Source organism: Dreissena polymorpha, chromosome 5 (genome assembly GCF_020536995.1).
Source record: "Dreissena polymorpha isolate Duluth1 chromosome 5, UMN_Dpol_1.0, whole genome shotgun sequence".
NCBI lineage: Eukaryota > Metazoa > Mollusca > Bivalvia > Myida > Dreissenidae > Dreissena > Dreissena polymorpha.
Window position 1 is genome coordinate 22,355,969 of NC_068359.1, and position 21,965 is coordinate 22,377,933.

General features: G+C 35.2%; 1 protein-coding gene across 3 annotated transcripts; it reads right to left on the reverse strand.

Annotated features, from left to right (window-relative positions):
- Positions 1 to 106: 106 nt before the first annotated feature.
- Positions 107 to 20,859, reverse strand: LOC127882157 (protein phosphatase 1 regulatory subunit 7-like). 3 transcript variants are annotated; one of them, XM_052430631.1, is made up of 9 exons: positions 20,762 to 20,859; positions 19,334 to 19,476; positions 18,072 to 18,137; positions 11,602 to 11,732; positions 10,797 to 10,959; positions 10,105 to 10,221; positions 8,906 to 9,010; positions 5,562 to 5,648; positions 107 to 3,666 (listed from the first exon to the last, which is right to left on the reverse strand). In XM_052430631.1, the coding sequence occupies exons 2-9, from the start codon at positions 19,472 to 19,474 to the stop codon at positions 3,469 to 3,471; spliced, it is 1,008 nt and encodes a 335-aa protein (XP_052286591.1). In that variant the 5' UTR covers positions 19,475 to 19,476; positions 20,762 to 20,859; the 3' UTR covers positions 107 to 3,468. The 3 variants fall into 3 exon arrangements, with proteins under 3 accessions (XP_052286591.1, XP_052286590.1, XP_052286592.1); XM_052430630.1 differs by lacking the exon at positions 20,762 to 20,859 and adding an exon at positions 20,050 to 20,139; XM_052430632.1 differs by lacking the exon at positions 20,762 to 20,859 and adding an exon at positions 19,983 to 20,018.
- Positions 20,860 to 21,965: the final 1,106 nt, after the last annotated feature.

Sequence of the window (21,965 nt, forward strand, 5' to 3'; positions counted from 1 at the left end):
AAATATGATTAGTAAACATCGTTACAAAATGCTAAATTGTACGTTATGAAAATCGCATGTCGTAACTCATTACAACTTAAATGTCTCCAGTCATATAACTGAAAAATTGTTTACTTCAATAGGTTTAATTGTTAAAAAGTACAAATAAACTTTTCCTAACAACACTGCTTTATCATATGTGTCAAAAATACTAAAACCCTTGTTATTATTGTGGTTGTCAATTAAAAGCATTTTGTTTAGCATAATAACTCTATAACAGTAAAATACAAATATTAATACAAAGTATTGTTAACAGTCCTTGGAAAACATTAAGTTTATCCATTTAATACACACTCTGGAAAATTATAATGGTTATATGTTATGGATGTATAATGCTGACATTGTAAACAGCAACATGGAGTATTCATGGCACAGTAATATAAAGGTATGACTAACATGCAATAGCTGACCGAATGAACTACACCAAATATTTACTATCAGTATACCAGGACAAAATGTTCAGAACAGAAAGTTGGTTTTTAAATAAGCATATGGCACTAGCCTAGTAAATACTTGTATTTCTGTATTTAAAAATAATGGATTATTTAATTGGCTCATTCAAGTAAGCTGTCCCTGATACATAATCAATAAATAAATAAATCAATTAATCAATATATCAATCAATTAATCAATCAATCAATCAACCACATTTATTGCTTGACTTTGTTTCCTGTTGTCGCTCTTCACAAAACAATCAAATGTTAAACAAATGTACTCAAGTGTTTCTAATACAGATGGATTTGTTTAACATTGACTGTGAAAAGAAAAAAAAAAAAGTTTCATTTACACATACATAAATCCATTAATAATAAATATCACCATTAAAAGTAACGTCGCCACTTTGATGTTCTATTGCAATAAATCATTTTTTTAAATGAAATACCAGTAGCTAAATTACATTATTTAAAAACCTAACAAATGAATTATATTTATATATGCATTCTCTAATAAAACACTAAATTATACTTAAACTCAGTACCCTTTTTCATACAATATAACAATTCTACTAAAACAAGGGACAAAATTGTCACAAAACCAGGTTTTCATTGTGAAAAAAAATCTGATAAAGGGAGACAACTCAAACTGAACTTTTGAAATGAACAAAGAAAATTAACCCCCTTTGTAAGTTTGTTTTAAAATAAATCTATTTTTAGTCGTGGCGACCTTGACATTGGAGATATGCACATGAATTTATTTTTTTTGACCTTTGACCATGAAGGATGACCTTGACCTTTCACCACTAAAAATGTGCAGCTTCATAAGATACACATGCATGGTAAATATCAAGTTGCTATCTTCAATATTGCAAAAGTTATGAGCAACGTTAAAGTTTTCGGACGGACACACGGACGGACGGACGGACGGTCAAAATTTGTTCGGTATGGAAAGGCGTTGTCCATATACACATGCATACCAAATATGAAGGTTATATCTCAAGGGACATAGAAGTTAAGAGCATTTTTCGAAACCTAAACGCAGATTTTGAAACATAAACGCAGACCCCTATTTCAAGGTCAAGGTCACAGGGGTCAAAATTGTTGTGCGTATGGAAAGGCCTTGTCCATATACACATGCATACCAAATATGAAGGTTATATCTCAAGGGACATTTATGGCCATTTTTGACCTTTGAACTCAAAGTGTGACCTTGACCTTGGAGATATCGACGTAATTATTTTGCGCGACACACCGTCCAATGATGGTGAACAAATGTGCCAAATGTTTTTAAAATCTGACAATGAACAACATAGTTATGGCTCGGACAAGCTCATTTATGGCCATTTTTGACCTTTGAACTCAAAGTGTGACCTTGACCTTGCAGATATCGACGTATTCATTTCGCATGACACACCGTCCAATGATGGTGAACAAATGTGCCAAATGATTTTAAAATCTGACAATGAACGACATAGTTATGGCCCGGACAAGCTTGTTCCGCCAGCCCGCCAGCCAGCCCACCAGCCAGCCAGCCAGCCAGCCCGCCCGCATTCGCCAATCTAATAACCAGTTTTTTCCTTCGGAAAACCTGGTTAATAAAATGAACTTATAATACATTGTTAACTCTCACTGATTTTGTCTGAATTTTAATAATTCACAAATAAAGTTCATTTGAAAATGATTTAATAAAACCTGATGATTTTAAACCTTTTCATGTAAGGTAAAAATAACATTGCAAGATATAAGTTAACAAGAGAACAGTTTAAACTCGAAAACATTTGCAGTTGTGTAGTCAATATGGTGTCCACCTTGCCACCGTGAGGTCCCTGGTTCGAAATACGCTCAGTACAGTTTATACACAGGGAATGCACTAATGAGTGACACAACAAAACAATCAAGCTAAAATAAATAGGTTCAAACATAAGTCAACAGCAGTCAATCCAGCACTAAAATAATGCAAACCAAACTACTTTAAAAATGCCATTGAGTCATGTGGCAAAAATTGTTTTAGTTCTGATATCAACATTAATGCACCAACAATGTCCAGTACAACGAATTCCTGAATACCAAGTGGAAATTTCATTTCCAACAAACAACATTTCCAAAAACACTACTGGTTTAGTATCAACAAAGCTCCTGAGACAAAATAGGAAACTCTTTTTTTGACGTTCTAGTTAAATCCCCTTTTTTACAATTTACAAATGTGCACACATTTTGAATATAACTTGAACTTTGACCTCTTAACATGACGTTAAAGTTTTATGTTTCAAGACGAACATGATAAATGACAAACTTACAGTCCAGGCAAGCTATGACAAAATTTTTACTCTTTGACCTCTAAGTGATACCTTAATATTTGCAAAATGTAACCAGCATTCTCATTTGCAATATTTTATTTCAAAATATTAATTTTTGACTGAAATTTGTTGTAGTTGTGGGGCCTGCAGGGACTTAAAAACAAGTAGGGGGAAGGTAAGTTTTCCCTAAAGAGCTCTGCGAAAAAAGGCAATGCCCAAATTACCAGAAAACCATGCAAACTACCAAGTCCTGATATAAATCTGAATCTTTTTTTTCTTTTCAAATTGCAATCAAGTGAACAAACATTAGTTGTAAACATATTACAAGCTTAGAAAGAAATTAAATGTGTAACACAAAACATAAATACTATTTTATACAACATCAACCTCTTATGTTAAATAACATTTTAAAAAAAGCCAAGTATTCTTTAAACCAACTTCATTATTTTTTCGCAAAATTGGGACCTGTATACAGAGACATTCTTATATCAGCTGAGCTAATGTGCCAATCTGGCAACAAAATTGCATGATGAATGACAAACAAAGAATGTGCAAAAAATCAGAGCCTGTGCACAAAGACATCGTGATATCAGCTGAGCTAATGTTGCATCCATCCACTGAAGAGTAAATTTGATCTTGCTGCGGTAAGTGGGATCTTCCTTGAAGGTGTTCCCCCCATCATAATATTGGCTGAGCTAATGTGCCAATGTGGCATCTATCTGTTTCACCCACGGAAGAGTCAATTTGATCTTGCGGCGGTAGGCAGGGTCTACCTTGAAGGTGTTCCCCCCCTCGTAGTAAAGAGGATTCCTCTCCATATACACGGTCTCAAGCTTCTTCAGAGGCACCAGGGCTTCAATTTCCTTCCACCCGGAGACCTTGTTGTCATTAAACTGAAACAGTATGAACAGTCAATTGAGTCTGAGCACAGACTAATCAGGAAAGAAACTTTCCAAATAAACTAGATTTTCCTTTACAAGAGACTTCCTTTAAACCAAAATTTCCATAAAAGCTGAAAACGTCGTGCATGATTATTATAGTATTATTAATTTAACTTTACCAAAACGATGCTGAAACTTAGTGGTCATTTTATTGCAGAAGACAGAGCTTTGATTTTAATAAAAATATTTTTTAATAAGAATAAACAATGATATTGGAATCTGGATTTTTTATTTATATAAATTAAAAAGACTATTGCCAAGCAATAAAAGTCCCCAACCTAAGCAGGATCCACCATTTTAGCAATATTTCTAGTCTATTTGTTGCCAAAGCAACCAGAATTCTTGACATAGGAATAAAATGAAATGACGTGCATAATCTCCATATTGCCATTCATCCATGTTTCAAGTGTCATGAAAAAATATGAAGAACTTTTAAAGTTATCGCAGGATCCAGAAAAGTGTGACAGACTGACAGACACACAGAGTGCAAGCCATATGTCTCTCTCCGGTTTCACTGGTAGGAGACTAAAAATTGTGGTGATACATTTCTTGGTTTTGTGTTCGGTTTGAGTTTGATAGTGTGTTTTGTTGGTGTTTTCACCATTTGAAACAGTACTTCACTCATATCACAGCTGTAAGTTGACCAACCTAAACTTTCCTGTGTTAGCTGGTCAGCTGGTTAACCAGAACAAAGTGCACATACTTCAGCCAGAAACTGACAACTGCCGAACTTTAATAAGATGTAGGGGGAGAATGGCTGCAGAAAGGATTTTATGACCTATCCCCAAACAAGTTATGTGTCCAGGCTAGGGATCAAACCAATGATCCATGGTTGTGTAGAGGAGCGCTCGAACAACGAACTAGCCAGCCATACAATAATGGGTTGAGATTGTTTGAGTATTATTGAAGTATGCAAGAGGAATAACACAAAACATGGCTTTCCTGGGCCCGTATTCACCAACCGATTCTTAGACTTAAGAATAAAGAATAGACTTAGAACCAAGAAAATGTGTTCAGTGTTTGAATATATACAGGCCTCCACTGGTGATTATGTCATTAACAAAATGTTCTATATGAAAAATAATATAGATAGAGATGTTTACTGCATAGTTTGACTCAAAATTAAAGAAATTCTTGAATATTCTACTTAAAAGAATTTTCTTTATTCTTAGAATTAAGTCTAAAAATTGTTTGGTGAATACGGGCCCTGTTATCACCACTTAAATTCATCTTATGTATCACAACAGTTTCAAACAAGATATGTGTTTGTCAGAAACACTATGTCCCCTTTTTCGCCACTTTGACGCTATATATTTGACCTTTAACCTTGAAGGATGACCTTGACCTTTCACCACTCAAAATGTGCAGCTCCATGAGATACATATGCATGCCAAATATCAAGTTGCTATCTTCAATATTGCAAAAAATATTGCAAATGTTAAAGTTGGCGCAAACCAACAGACCAGCCAACCAACAGACAGGGCAAAAACAAGATGTCCCCCACTATAGTGGTGGGGGACATAAAAAAAAGAAACATTTTTTCAATTAAAGCGGCTGTCTGCTCTGCCAAGACATATTCCTTAAAGCCTCTTTCTGAGAAAACTGGGCTTAATGCATGTGTGTCAAGTGGTGTCCCATAATAGCTTAATAATGTAGTCTGCATAGGCTAACTGCAGACGACACTTTTACCTCAATTTGATTTTTGTTAACTAGAGACTTCCTTCAAATAAAAAAACCCATAAAAGCCGAAAGTGTCCAATATTGGACGACACTTTACACACATGCATGAAGCCCAGTTTTCCCAGAACGAGGCTCCTATAGCTATTGCAGGAAACACTAAAATATACCCAGAATTCCTGAAGCTCTGTCAGATGGCCCACATTTTGTATGGTGCTGAGCCTGTTCTTAGCCAGATCCAGAGTTGTCAACTTGGTCTGAAACAACATACCAATCAGAGTTTACAACATACCAATCAGAGTTTACAACATACCAATCAGAGTTTACAACATAAAAATCAGAGTTTACTACATACCAATCAGAGTTTACTACATACCAATCAGTTTACTACATACCAATCAGAGTTAACAACATACCAATCAGAGTTAACAACATACCAATCAGAGTTTACAACATACCAATCAGAGTTTACAACATACCAATCAGAGTTTACAACATACCAATCAGAGTTTACAACATACCAATCAGAATTTACAACATACCAATCAGACTTTACAACACACCAATCAGAGTTTACAACATACCAATCAGTTTACTACATACCAATCAGAGTTAACAACATACCAATCAGAGTTTACAACATACCAATCAGAGTTTACAACATACCAATCAGAGTTTACAACATATCAATCAGAGTTTACTACATACCAATCAGAGTTTACAACATATCAAACAGAGTTTACAACATACCAATCAGAGTTTACAACATACCAATCAGAGTTTACAACATACCAATCAGAGTTTACAACATACCAATCAGAGTTTACAACATACCAATCAGAGTTTACAACATATCAAACAGAGTTTACAACATACCAATCAGAGTTTACAACATACCAATCAGAGTTTACTACATACCAATCAGAGTTTACAACATATCAAACAGAGTTTACAACATACCAATCAGAGTTTACAACATACCAATCAGAGTTTACAACATATCAAACAGAGTTTACAACATACCAATCAGAGTTTACAACATACCAATCAGAGTTTACAACATACCAATCAGAGTTTACAACATACCAATCAGAGTTTACAACATACCAATCAGAGTTTACTACATACCAATCAGAGTTTACAACATATCAAACAGAGTTTACAACATACCAATCAGAGTTTACAACATACCAATCAGAGTTTACAACATACCAATTAGAGTTTACTACATACCAATCAGAGTTTACTACATACCAATCAGACTTTACAACATACCAATCAGAGTTTATAACATATCAATCAGAGTTTACAACATACCAATCAGTTTACTACATACCAATCAGAGTTAACAACATACCAATCAGAGTTTACAACATACCAATCAGAGTTTACAACATACCCATCAGAGTTTACAACATATCAGTCAAAGTTTACTACATACCAATCAGAGTTAACAACATACCAATCAGAGTTTACAACATACCAATCAGAGTTTACAACATACCAATCAGAGTTTACAACATAATAATCAGAGTTTACAACATATCAATCAGAGTTTACTACATACCAATCAGAGTTTACAACATATCAATCAGAGTTTACAAAATATCAGTCAGAGTTTACAACATACCAGTCAGAGTTTAAAACATACCAATCAGAGTTTACAACATACCAATAAGAGTTTACAACATACCAATCAGAGTTTACAACATACCAATCAGAGTTTACAACATACCAACCAGAGTTTACAACATACCAATCAGAGTTTACAATATACCAATCAGAGTTTACAACATACCAATCAGAGTTTACAACATACCAATCAGAGTTTACAACATATCAATCAGAGTTTACAACATACCAGTCAGAGTTTAAATCATATCAATCAGAGTTTACTACATACCAATTAGAGTTTACAACATACCAATCAGAGTTTACAACATACCAATCAGAGTTTACAACATACCAATCAGAGTTTACAACATACCAATCAGAGTTTACAACATACCAATCAGAGTTTACAACATACCAATCAGAGTTTACAACATACCAATCAGAGTTTACAACATACCAATCAGAGTTTACAGTCCTAGTAGCTACAGAAGTCTTTGAAAGAGAATATCTATCCATGTATTTTAGAAAGTTGGGAAAATCACTAAAATGAGTGCCCATATTATATATTTTTTTTAAAGTAAAACCACAGGCAGCAGTATCATACATTTGCCCCCCCCCCTGCCCCCTACTCCCCCCCCCCCAAGCTTAAAAATTATTATTGTGTGTCAATATTCGTTGTTGAATAGTCAAACCATACACAATAGGTGAACATTTAACAATCTGGAACGGGTAGGGTCCGGGGGGGGGGGGGGGAAATTTATGATACTGCTGTCTGTGAGTAAACATGCTTTCAATCCTGCAAGCACTTTGGATAATCCCTGCTGTTTCTCTCATTACTTTAAAAATATTTTATGATGGAAGTAAAAGCAAACAAATATCCTTTATTTAAAGGGACTGTCAACCACGAATGACGAAAAAATAAAAGTTGTAAAATACCGTATTTTTTTACAATTATTAGTTTATATTGATTGAAATATCACGACTGGCATATTACATTACTTGAAAAAAAGTTAATATTTTTACTATATTTGGTAATATAATTTCCCGATGTGAAATTGAAAGTTCATGGCGAAAATAGGTGACATAACGATATACACACTATAAATAACGCTAGTAGATTGATCATCTTCTATATTAAATATATACAATTCACTATACATGCACAATTTGCATGATGATCAATCTACGGGCGTTATTGATGGTTAACTGGGAGTTACCTGGTAGACATACCCAGTAAAATTTATTATTAAATCTACTGAAATTATGAAAACTTAACAACTTTTTTCAAGTAATGTTATATACCAGTCGTATTATTTTAATCAATATAAACTAATAATTGTAAAAAAATACGGTATTTTACAACTTTTCTTTTCTACGTCGTCGTGGTTGACAGTCCCTTTAATACACACAAGTCGTTATTTTTTCCTTAGAGACATTATATAACAACTAAGATCCAGGTCTCAGTCTTATTAAGCCCTTTTAAATATGTTCCATATGATACAAAACCTGGCATGCTACTGTTCACTATCAAAAGCTCTTGTAAATTAAATTAGCTACGACTCACAACTCTTCATTATGCAATTCAAACTATCCATGCCACTGATTTACATATTGCATATACATTTTTGAGGGCTATTTTAATGAGCCTTGTTTTGGAAAACTGGTCTAAAAGCATGCGGGTAAAGTGTAATCCCAGATTATCTGGGACAACACTTTTCACTTTTATAGAATTTTTCACCATAAGTCTTTACTAAACGAAAGTCAATTCTAGGCAGAAAGTGTCGTCCCTGATAAGCCTGTGCAAACTTCAAAGGCTAACTTTTTTACTAGACAACACTTTACCCCCATGCATTAGGCCCAGTTTTCCCAGAGTGAGGCTAATAATAATCTCCAGACTGACATTGTGTTCTAGTCCCTCTATCACTTCCACGCCATTGTCACTGAGGTAGATGTCTTCCAAGTTCACCAGAGTCTCCAGGCCTTCAATCTTTGTGATTCTGTTTGTCTGAAACGAGGCTACATAAGTTTAACCCTTTAGGCCTCTGATACACACTTTGACACATTTGTAGTTCCTTAAACAATCTTAATAAATTTTAAGACATTTTTTACTGGATTCAGGTTTTAAAGGCTGCATTTCAAGCAATTAGATACTGTTGAGCAGCAAACAGTATATAATTTGAACAGCCAGTGAGTTACTCGCAAGCTGTTCCAGTTTAATACTGTTTGCATATGGCCATTTTAAAATTTGCCTATGCACAGGAAAGGGTTAAAAGAGCAGTAGTTAGTTTTGGCAAGATTTTCTCTGCAGTCTGAATATGCCAACATTTTCTTAAATTCTAGTACAATTTGTTATTTTCACTGCTGTTATTTCACTGCAGAAATGTCATATTTTATCATTAGGTATAAAAGAAAACTTTAGAAACAACAACTTTAAAACATATGTGACACCATCTTCCAATTTTGAGTTCATCATCGTTGATTTGTCATTCTGATAACGGTACTATATATAAATATACTGGTCATCTATATAAAAGAGTTATAACTGGAAATTCCGCTGGTATAATGACCTCATTTCGTCATACTAATGACGTCATTGTATGCTTTGAAATGTATTGAGGCGCGCCACGGGAGAAACTCCGAGAAAGGGTAACTTTTCAGCGAAAGGGAAACAGCTGTTAATTATTTTCTTGAAAAAGGGGCATAAAAGAAACAGAAAATTTGTTTATGTCAGTGTAAGATCGTTTGTTATTTCACTCGTGATCATAGAAAAATAATATTTTCACTCGTGGCTGCGCCACTCGTGAAAATATAATTTCTATGATCACTCGTGAAATAACAATCGATCTTACCCTGACATGAACAAATATCCTCTATATCTTCTGGGAAAATATGACATGCTCATCATACAAAAACACGTTTTTTTTCTCAGAAATAAACTGCTCATTTTGTCTGTTTGATTAACAGCTAAAGGGTCCATAAAGTATGAATATGATGAGTAAATTATAACCCCTAATCAAGACTTCGTTTTTTGTTTGTTAAATTAACGGCAAGAGGGCCCATAGTTTTATCCTGACATGTTTACCCCCTCGCCAAGACTACCTGCATGCTTAAGGTGCGTAGATTGACAAGCGTCTCCATTCCCTGAAGTTTTGATATCTTGTTCTTCCCTATGAATAGGCTTGTCAGGTTTACCAGTGCAGATATGTTCTCCATTACCTAAAACAAATGCAAAATAAAAGCTGCAAATTATGAGTTCTGTAAACAAAATTGTGCTTATCAGTGGTTCAATTTCCATGAAGTTGAAAGAGTGCAGACACTTCAAGCTTATGCATCTGTATACTATTGACGCCATTGAGAGGTTGTCCTGGTGAAGTGGAAATGTGTCCAACTAGCAACAGGGAGGTCATCGATTTGATTCCCACTGTGAAAGCGTTCTATTAAGATCATCCCCGAGAGACACCAAGTGCTGATTCTACCCAGGACAAGTGTGTTTAAATAAGCCTTAGGCTTTCTATGCAATTGAGCTAAAATAAATAGGGTTTAAACTTTTCCCTCATAAGAAGGGAAGTGAAAATGGCTTTTGCAACCTGCACAAAACCAGAACTGCCTGCAAGTAACTCGCAGTCTGTTCAGGTTTTATGCTGTTTGCTGCCCATCAGTATCTAAGGGTTGGAAATGAAGCCTTTAAAACTTGAATTTGGTAAGAAAGGTCTTTAATTAAATTTTACTTTCTAAGGGACCACAAATGTGTCAAAATATTATCTAAGTGGTAAAGGGTTAAACGATTTTACCCGTATTCTATTGGAGCCGAGTTCAAGCATCTCCAGGTTAACAAGGTGGTCAATGTTCTCTATCTTCGTCAGCTTGTTGTGGATCAGGAAAAGCTTTTGCAGGTTTACCAAGGAAGCAAGGTTTTCAATCTTTGTGAGGCGGTTGAAAGACAGATCTAGTATCCTGTTGGGAAAACAAAGTTTGTAATACAAGCCTTGTTTTGAGAAACTTTAGGCACATGTAGTTTCTCAGAACAAGGCTTGTATTACAAACTTTGTTCCACATTTCCACCCTTATTAGTAGCACTAAGATACTAAATAAAAGCAAACAAACAAAGTATCGTAGATATGATCTTTAAAAATTATTGAATTATTAATCTTAACTTACTGACAAATGTTAATTAATTTGACGTAAGGTAAAAACAAACTTTTTGCATACATCTTAAGAAATACATATTAACATATCTGCAAGAATTTTCTTACAAAACACAATCCACTAGCAATCTAAACACAATTTCCAGCTATTTTTTAAATATATATATAAGACTCGCTCTGGGAAAATGGGGTTTAATGCATGTGCGTAAAGTGTCGTCCTAGATCAGCCCGTGTGGTCCCAGGCTAATGAGGAAAGAAACTTTCCACCTAAACTGGATTCTCTTCAAACGCAAAAAATATCATAAGAAATGACATTCTCATCATTGATTAGCCTGTGGGAACTGCACAGGCTAATCTGGGACAACACTTAATGTACATGCATTAAACCCCATTTTCACAGAGCGAGACTCATATTTATAAAATCAAACAAACATTAAACTAAGGCATGTACCTGAGGTTGACGAGTGCATCCAGGTTCTCTATTTTCGTCAGCTGGTTGTCATAGAGATCCAGCTCCACCAGGGTTGTCAGGGTAGACAAACCCTCAATCTTGGTGATAAGGTTTTGTCGTAGGCAGAGGGTCTGCAGTAAGGTAAATTATACTGAACTTTTTAATGAGTTATACTCAATTGAAATAATCTATTTTAGCAATATTGCCATCAATCATCTCTCAATCAGGTTTTGTTTCAAGCACAATGGTTTGCAGAAATGGGAATTATACTAAACTTGTTAATGAGTCTCATTTGCGTTAAGTGTTGTTCCAGATGAGCTTGTGCAGTTTGCAGAGACAAATCAGGGACGCCTTATTTTTAAGTCTCTTCAAAACAAAAGTCAAGTTGCAGCAGATGAGGATCAAATGATATTACATAACATGATTAAAACATGCTTTTTTTAGCTTGAAGGTCATCAGAGTAGACCTCCCAATCTTCACGCAAAGGTCCTGACCCAAACACAAAGAAGAAATATAGAAATGGTGGTTTTTATTGAGCATCTGATGTAAACAAGAGATGTGTTTGTCAGAAACACAATGCACCCTATTGCGCCGCTTTGAGGCCATATATTTGACCTTGAAGGATGACCGTGACCTTTTACCACTAAAAATGTGCAGCTTCATGAGATACACGTGCATGCCAAATATCAAGTTGCTATCTTCAATATTTCAAAAGTTATGACCAAGATTAAAGTTTTGGGACACACACAATGACAGACAGACAGACAGACAGACAGACAGACAGACAGACAGACAGACAGACAGACAGACAGACAGACAGACAGACAGACAGACAGACAGACAGACAGACAGACAGACAGACAGACAGACAAGACAGACAGGACAGACAGACAGACAGACAGGCAGACAGACAGACAGACAGATAGACAGACAGACAGAAAGGCCAAAAACAATATACCCCTGATCATTCGATCCAGCGGCATAAAAATGATTTCTCTTCAAAGTGTTAAAAAGGTACTGGAGGATTGAACTAAAATGTGTATAATAAAGCTCAAAAGCACAGAAAGTTTAAGGAACTCTCAAGTCTGTTTGCAGGGTAAATTGGCCTATACCCAAGAACTCTGGGATACAAGGTTGACCATATCCACAACAACACCAGGACATGAGTTGAGGCAAACTGTGAGAAACTGGGAACTTTATGTCCCTGATGAACCTGAGCCGTTTTCATCCGACACATGTTTACACTTTCCAACTTTAGTAAATGTATGTTCAAAAGCAACTTCTTAACAAGGGCTGTTTGTAAAACATGCATGCCCCCCTATATGGGCTATAAGTTGTAGTAGCAGCCATTGTGTGAATACGTTTTTTGTCACTGTGAACAGTGGTGGTGGTGGTGGTGGTTGGTGGGTGGTGGTTGGTGGGTGGTGGTTGGTGGGTGGTGGTGGCAGTGGTAACGCTAACATAGCATTACAATAACAATACTTAAGAATGATCAAATGGGAAAAGGTAACCTAGTACTAGCACTGGCAGTAAATATGGGGCTCATTTACAGGTCATATTTGGAATCTCTGCTGTACAATGAGATTTTAAATGAATTTAAGGGAAGCAAATGCTGTAACAAAAAAGAACATGCATAAACAGTAGTTGTTTCCCTTGTTTGAACCATGCTAAATCCTTAAAATGCCTATTTCCAGTAACTGTGACCTTCACCTGTGACCTTGACCTTTGACCTAGTGACCTCAAAATCAATAGGGGTCATCTGCGAGTCATGATCAATGTACCTATGAAGTTTCATGATCCTAGGCCCAAGCGTTCTTGAGTTATCATCTGGAAACCACCTGGTGGACGGACGGACCGACAGACAAACAGACAGACAGACAGACAGACAGACAGACAGACATGAGCAAATCAATATACCCCCTCTTCTTCGAAGGGGGGCAAGCATTACAATAACAATACTTAAGAATGATCAAATGGGAACAGGTAACCTAGCACTGGCAGTAAATATGGGGCTCATTTACAGGTCATATTTGGAATCTCTGCTGTAAAATGAAATTTTAAATGAATTTAAGGGAGGCAAATGCTGTAACAAAAAGAACATGCATAAACGGTAGTTGTTTCCCTTGTTTGAACCATGCTAAATCCTTAAAATGCCTATTTCCAGTAACTGTGACCTTCACCTGTGACCTTGACCTTTGACCTAGTGACCTCAATAGGGGTCATCTGCGAGTCATGATCAATGTACCTATGAAGTTTCATGATCCTAGGCCCAAGCGTTCTTGAGTTATCATCCGGAAACCACCTGGTGGACGGACCAACCGACAGACAGACAGACAGACCCTCTTCTTCCAAGGGGGGCATAAAAATAAGAAAATACTATTAAAGTAAAAAGCAGGCTGATTTGGCTGATCTGAGACAACACTTGGTGCATGTGAAATAAATCTGGATTTTTTTTATTACTTTCAACTTTTTCTAAATGCTGACACTGATTGAGAAATACTATAATTAAACTTGTGTCTTGATTTTAAGTTGATGTCAGGCAAGTTTGAATTATTTAAATATTACATTTTCACAGCAAAATTTGACATGCCATCTGAAAAGTGGTTAATCATTGTGGTGTAACAAGAAATTGTGTAATTTTTCAGAATCATTGTGACCTTTCCGCTTTGAACACAAGTCTTGCGAAAGACATGTTTTCACTAGGTGATTCATGTAATTTGTTTTCAAATAAACTATAATACCGGTAGTATAAAATTACAGTCCAAAAATTCCTATCATGCACATATTTAACTTTTGACCGCACAAAGATAACTTTACCTTTGACCAACATGCCATCTGCAAATGGTGATCATTGCGGCAAGATATTTTCAGATTGCCTGATAATTGATTATGTAACAGTCCAAACAAGATCTGAAAGACCCAGGACTGCAGCCACTAACACTGCATTGTTACAAATACATCAAGTAATTTTGACTTATCCCTTTACCACTTAGATGACTGACTAATGGGGTTGTTTACCCTCGGGACTTCGGTTAATAAACAATTGCCCGAGCACACTGCTTAACATATAAAACTCTGCATTAAAAGGTCGAAAACGGCCATAAAATGGACAGCCCCATTTTACTGGGCTGTACCATTGATACAAATAGAAAACTTTGCAGTGTTGGTGCGGTGCTTTGATAAAAATCTATTGGTTTAAAAATATCTATACTTTATTTATTCTAAAAGCGTTAAAAACGCAGTACTCAATAAAATTAATAAGCAAAGTCTTGCCTAGAGCTGTAAGAAAGCGGTGTTTTCATTGGCTGACAGTATTTAAAAGCATGGCTCTGATTGGTTATCTCTGTCACGTCCGCGCAAACGCAAGTAGGTCAATCCGTTTTGGGATGAAAAATTCACACAAAGAACAACCTTGACATGGCGTCTGCTCTTGCACGGACGTGACAGAGATAACCAATCATACTGTTTGTGTCTGCTCTTTTGCACTTTAAAAATGTAAACAAAGCATATGAAATAAGAAGGAATAATTACTATTACTACTTGAATCTGTTTGAATTTAATATGATTGGTATATGTTATTTAAACTTTTATGATGAAGTCATATTAATATTATTGTTACTATTGTTATTATTATTATTATTATATGTATGTTGTTTGTGTTGAAAAGAGAGAGAAGGAGGAGAATAGCCCAATTTTTATAAGTATTGATGTTAAAAACACATACTATTATATGCGGTATCATCATTACTAGACCCATTGTTCAGTATTTACTGCAATGGGTTGTTGGAGTCTTTAAACTTTGTGATCTGTGTTTTAAATGTTAAAATCCAAATAGGATTACTTTTGTATAATGCCTATAGAAAAGTAAAGGAATACACGGATGTGTAATATGTTTGAATAACAAAATCAAAATAATAATATTTAAGGATTTTCCAGATCACAAAGTGGTTTAACATTGCCACTATTTATTTAAATACATAGTAAAGTACAAGAATTGGGTGTATATTTAAGTTTTAAATGAAATGTCATACAACAAGATCTAATCGATGGAAAAATATGCTAATTTACGAACATTAATTAGTAGGAATGTTAGAGCCTGATTTAATAGCTCTCATATGTAGAGTGAATTTGCATGTAGACATGCAATTACATATGTATATGGAGAAAAAAAAAAAAAAAAAAAAAAATAATAATAGATAGGGAGTATAACTCTCAAATCTATATTAATGTTGCAATTGAGTTTTGAAAGTTATTAAGAATTGTAATGTGTATAAATTTATGTGTGTGGCTCAATGTTAAACACTTGCAGACAGGGAATATAGCCGTAATGCTCCAACGTAAGACCCTGTCTGTATGGAACTTAAAGAGGATTGGGCTATGGAGAAGAGAAGTCCCCCCAGAGTGGCGTTAAAACAATATTTAAAATTGAGATTAGTTAAAACCCTTTTATAGTAAGGGTTATGACTTACGTGTCTCCAAACGGTCACCTTTATAGGGCCACATAAAAATAATGGGTAAAACAATGTGCTTAACAGTTAAAAATGAGACAAAACAACTAAATTTGTACAAAAAGTAAATTATTTACAATATGTACAGTACAATTTGCATTAATATATTTAAAATACAAGTTGCCACCCTGGAGGGTTGAAAGAAGAAGAGATTTTGGAAGTGTAGGCCGGTGTGAGTGGGGAAAAAAAAAAAGAAAAAAAAAAAAAGAAAAAAGCCAGCAGGGGTGATGTCACTGGGTTGAACTAAGGGAGGTAATTGTGGGGATGGAGTCTACAACGGTTGTTTCCCCAGGACCAGAGGGAGTGCACGGTAGATGAAAAATAGTTTGAATACAATTGAAGGAAAATTGAAAAAAGTATGATATAAAATGGTAAAATAGACCAAATATTACCTAGATGCAGTAAAACAGACCCAAAAAGCTTTAATCCAGCCAATATTATTTATATATTGGGGATAACAATGGAGGAAATAGTACTAAAGTACCTTGTCTGGTATGTAAAATGGCAATTAAACAGAAAAATCGAGGCAATTTGCTATATAAAATAGCAATTTTATCATAAAATTAAGGAAACCACTTAGATACGTATTTTCACACATTTATAGTCCCTTAGAAAGTTATATTTAATTTAAGACCTTTCTTACTAGATTCAAGTTTTTAAGGCTTCATTTCTAACTAGGACTGTAACGAATACACAAGGTGACGAATATGATATGCATACGAATACAGGGTGGTGAATACGAATATTTATTCGTGAATATGAATTTCAATGAACAAAAGTAATACTGACAACTTGATATGACATTATATATTATGTCATAATGAAACTATAATTAGTATTTGTCAATTTGATTAATTGAGTATCTTTGCATACTGAAAATATGAAGTATAACACTTTGAAATAACAAAACACTGACTAGAACTGCTTAAACTTTTAACACAGTTTAGAAAAAACATTACTAGCACCAACAAGAAATGTGTTTGTCCCTTCTGTGCCGCTTTTATTTAAAAAAAAATATATCATTTGGCAGGTTCATATAATTATCTCCCTTAAAAGCTTATTACTTTCCTTGGATTTGTTTTTTTACCTTTGACCTTGAAGGATGACCTTGACCTTTCACCACTCAAAATGTGCAGCTCCATGAGATACACATGCATGCCAAATATGAAGTTGCTATCTTCAATATTGCAAAAGTTATGGCAAAATGTTAAAGTTGGAGCAAACAAACAAATAAACAAACCAACCAACCAACCAAACAACAGACAGGGGAAAAACAATATGTCCCCCACTAAAGTGATGGGGGACATATAAAAATCTTTGAGTAGAACAATTAAGCAAATTGACATGGAAGGCTCGTTGTTTGTTGATAAGTTGCAAAATCATTGTTGTAAAGATAAACAAAAAAGAAATTCCATCTGCTAATCTTTTGTGTGTATGTTTGAGCATCAAATCACTAGTATTTACCTAAATAAACATTAAGCAACAATCGAAAGATTTTTCAATTCAATGTCGTAAATATTCAACTGGTGCCGGCCATTTTTGTTGATAATCTCACTGGGTAACATAGAGGGTGAAGTAAACATGATAAAAACGCCGGAATAAGGAGAAGAACATTTAAACATAGGGGTTTATTGTATGAACCTTCATTTGTAAGGTAAGATAAGATGATTAAACTTTCAAACTCGCAAACCACGTTGTTTGTATTTGTCACATATTTGGTTCAGGAGGTAACGAATTAACGAATACGATTCGTCCACAGCCGTATTCGAGTAATTCGAATATTTGAATGTATCGTTACAGCCCTATTTCCAACCCTTAGATACTGATGAGAAGCAAACAGCATAAAACCTGAACAGACAGCAAGTTACTCGCAGGCTGTTCTGGTTTTATGCTGTTTGCAGATAACCATTTTCACTTTGCTTCTGAGAGGGAAAGGGTTATTGCATTGATAAGAATACAAACCTCAACACAAGTGAGCTGTTCTAGATTTTCTATCTTGGCAATTCGTCCATGATTAAAATCAACATCCTGAAAAAAAAATAAAAATTACATTATAGTTATATTGTTTTTATGTGAACAGAAGGTTCGAGATCTAATATTAATAAAGAAAATAATGAGATTTGTTGTAAGTTTGCTGGAGATAGTGAATCTTTTTTTAAGAGCACTTTTGGCGAAATGAAAACAATTCAATTCTTTCTATTATTATTTGCAAAATTTCAAAGAAAAGGATCAACTGACAGTTCTTAAAAGTTAATGAAAGCCCTGATTTAGAATGTATGATCAAAGAATGTGATTTGGAACAGCCCTTTGGAGGAAATACCCTACTCCCTGAAATACAAGTTACTTTTAAATAGATCCAGCAAAGGTACAAACTATTCGTTTCAATATTTTGGCACTGAAAGGGATAAAAAGGAGGAGAAATCACACCCATGATAGGAGAAAACAAGAGCTGTCACCATAGGATGACGTATGTCCCCTATAAACGCTTGATAGAAGTTATGAGCTTTTTTCTAAACCTAAACGCAAATTTCAAAACCTAAACACGGACCCTAAGTTCAAGGTCAAGGTCACAGGAGTCAAAATTTTTGTGCGTATGGAAAGGCCTTGTCTTTAATACACATGCATACCAAATATGAAGGTTATATCTCAAGGGACATAGAAGTAATGAGAATTTTTCGAAACCTAAATGCAGATTTCGAAACCTAAACACGGACCCTAAGTTCAATGTCAAGGTCACAGGGGTCAAAATTCTTGTGCGTATGGAAAGGCCTTGTCTATATACACATGCATACCAAATATGAAGGTTATATCTCAAGGGACATAGAAGTTATGAGCATATTTCGAAACCTAAACACAGATTTTGAAACCTAAATGCGGACCCTAATTTCAACGTCAAGGTCACAGGGGTCAAAATTTGTGTGCGTATGGAAAGGCCTTGTCCATATACACATGCATACCAAATATGAAGGTTACATCTCAAGGAACATAGAAGTTATAAGCTTTTTACGTAACCTAAACGCAAAGTGTAGCGGAAAGACGGACAGTCAGACGGACAGTCCAATCCCTACCGGGGGCATAAAAATCACTCCCCTGAAAGGAGGAGAAATCATACCCCTGAAAGGAGGAGATAACTCACCCCTGACAATACTTGATGCAAGGAAATTTTAACAAACAGAAATTAAAATTTATAGAAAGTATATAAACACTCATATATTAGCACTCACAGTTGCATCAGGGTCCACAATGACCAGTTCTGCAGTCTCTCCTTGATCATCCTGGGGTTGATCATGTTCCAACTCATCCCCGCTGGACACGAAGCCGTCATGCTGGTGATTTTTCTCAACCTCTGATCCTTGGTCATCCATAGCTGTAAAAATATCACGCTCGTTCAGGAATAACCGGGCTTAATGCAAATGCGTAGTGTCAACCCAGAAAAGGCCAAATAAAATAAAATCAAAATTTATTTATTGTCGGTATGAAATAACATGTATATAACATAAGCTATGTATAGCTTTTGACCGACCCATAGCTTTTGACCGACCCTGTTAGTTTACACAGGCTAATAAGGGTAGACTTTTATGGTTCTTTTTTGGTTTAAAAGAAGCCACTTCTTTGAGAAAATTCAGTTAAGGCAGAACGCATAATTGTCCCTGATTGAAATTGAATTTCAATTGCTTGTCTCACTCCACGGTGTATGTTATAAACTTTAAAGGCAGGAAAATCAAGACTGAAGTGGATTTTTTATGAAAGAAGAATGATAGCAAACTTATTGAATAACATGACAACAATTACTGAGTCTGATTATTCATGATTTTGATCACAATGGAAAGGATAATATATTATGATAAGGAACCTTGGCAAATTTCACTTGACCTCAATTCAGAATTTTCTGTGCTTTAAAAACGTGTTTTCTTTCAAATTAACTTATCATATTCCATACCTAACATTCATCAGTCCAATGGTAATATCCGTAGTGAAATAAGGTCACTTCCAACAGTCTTGCTGTTGGGCTAGCTCTTTAGCGACGTAGTTAAAGTGTCGGACTACCACTCTGGAGGTCGTGGGTTCAATCCCCGGCTTGAGCTCAGTATTTTCACATTAATGGCGACGAGGCAAAAAAGAACTGTGAATGCGGGAATGGGTCTGAGCTGTTTAATGGTTTCTGGGAGGGCCATGCGGATGCAAGACATGCTGTAGCGGGCGTGTCTGGGCCTTGAAACATTAAAAGGGAGAGGAGTGTAGTGAAATAAGGTCACTTCCAACAGCCTTGCTGTTGGGCTAGCTCTTTAGCGACGTAGTTAAAGTGTCGGACTACCACTCTGGAGGTCGTGGGTTTAATCCCCGGCTTGAGCTCAGTATTTTCACATTATATCCAATGTTCATGTAATGTATACTACTATATTTAAGTGTGACGAAACTCCCCAAAACCCCTAATTCAAAATAAGTATGACGAATTTAAGTGACGAAATTAATCTCCCCCTTCCAGTTCAACATTACTCATTTGTTTCATTTTCAGACTGAGGGATCGGATCACAAAATGAAATACAAATGTCATTGATGAATTAAAATTTGGGAGCATTCATATAAATGTAACCCTTCATTTCTAATATATAATATTGATAAAATGCATTTTTAAATGAAGAAATACAAACTATTATCGTTCTGTTGGTCGGCGTTCGTGACAAATCACATTCGTTTATTTCGACCGGTGTCAATGTAAACATTACTGCGGTGAAAACTTCATACTAAGGCGTGATACTTTGCGGATAAACATAACTGATTGATTAATACCAGTCTAGTACGCGAACTAAAAATACCATTATGATATATTACCTTTAGCATTTTTGTAAGCCTTTGCGAATCATTAAAAGCCACACGAGTGCTTGCTGGCAATATACATTTCGTTGTATGTCTGTAGATATTTATAACAGCCAACCAGCTCAAGATTACATACGAAAAATTATTTGTTCTGAAAAGCACAAATGCAACACTTCTTTCGCAACGTTTAACCGTTGTTATCAATAAAGGGAATGTCGGTATATTAAAAATATTATATAAAACATTAAAGATTTGATAAGAACCATCTGCAACCCGTTGAGACCAACAATTAACTAGATCTACATTCCATAAGCAAGAAAACAGTTAAATCCTGACCAAAATGACCACAAATAGGAACTTAAGTCCGCTGTAGTTTGTCATTCTAAGTGACATATAATAACAAACGATGTGTATGCATTAACTAAATATTTTGTCGGTGGTATTTGAGCGATTTTCAATATGGGGGAGACCACAGAAGAACGATACAGTTAATGAATAAGTGTTCATAATTGCAGAGACGTAGATCTACGTCTCTGATAATTGGAACGGTTTTGGTAAATATTGATATAGAACTGTGTTCAACAATATACCATAGATTTATCAAATACTAATCAACGTGGTTGATGGTTCCATAATTTAAATAGATGTTCAACAACACCTTACTTTAAACATGTAGAAAATTGCAACATATGTTGCCCCTAGTATGCAAAACATAACAATCTCCGGGGTGAATGATACACGGGTCGTATTTATATTCATGTAAATTTTATTCCCAAACCCTTTCTCCAACATATATGGAATACTGCAATAATTATGATCTGGAATTATGTTCCCTTGTCTTTATACATTCTTAAGCAAGTAACTCTGAATATGAACACATGTGTGGATAATCGTGTGTCTACAAAACAATATCCAGGCCAACATGCAAAACGTCTTAGCGTGGAGGAAAAGTATTAAGGGTGCTTATTGAATGTATAAATGTTGACAGTATTACACCAAAGGCCTATCAATATATACAATGTATATTGATAGGTCTTT

Coding starts and splice junctions, on each gene's coding strand:
- LOC127882157 (XM_052430630.1), bottom strand. Junction 18,138..19,333: donor TTGTGGACCCTGATGCAACT/GTGAGTGCTAAT, acceptor TTTTTTTTTCAG/GATGTTGATTTTAATCATGG. Junction 3,667..5,561: donor CAGAGCTTCAGGAATTCTGG/GTATATTTTAGT, acceptor ATACTGTTTCAG/TTTAATGACAACAAGGTCTC.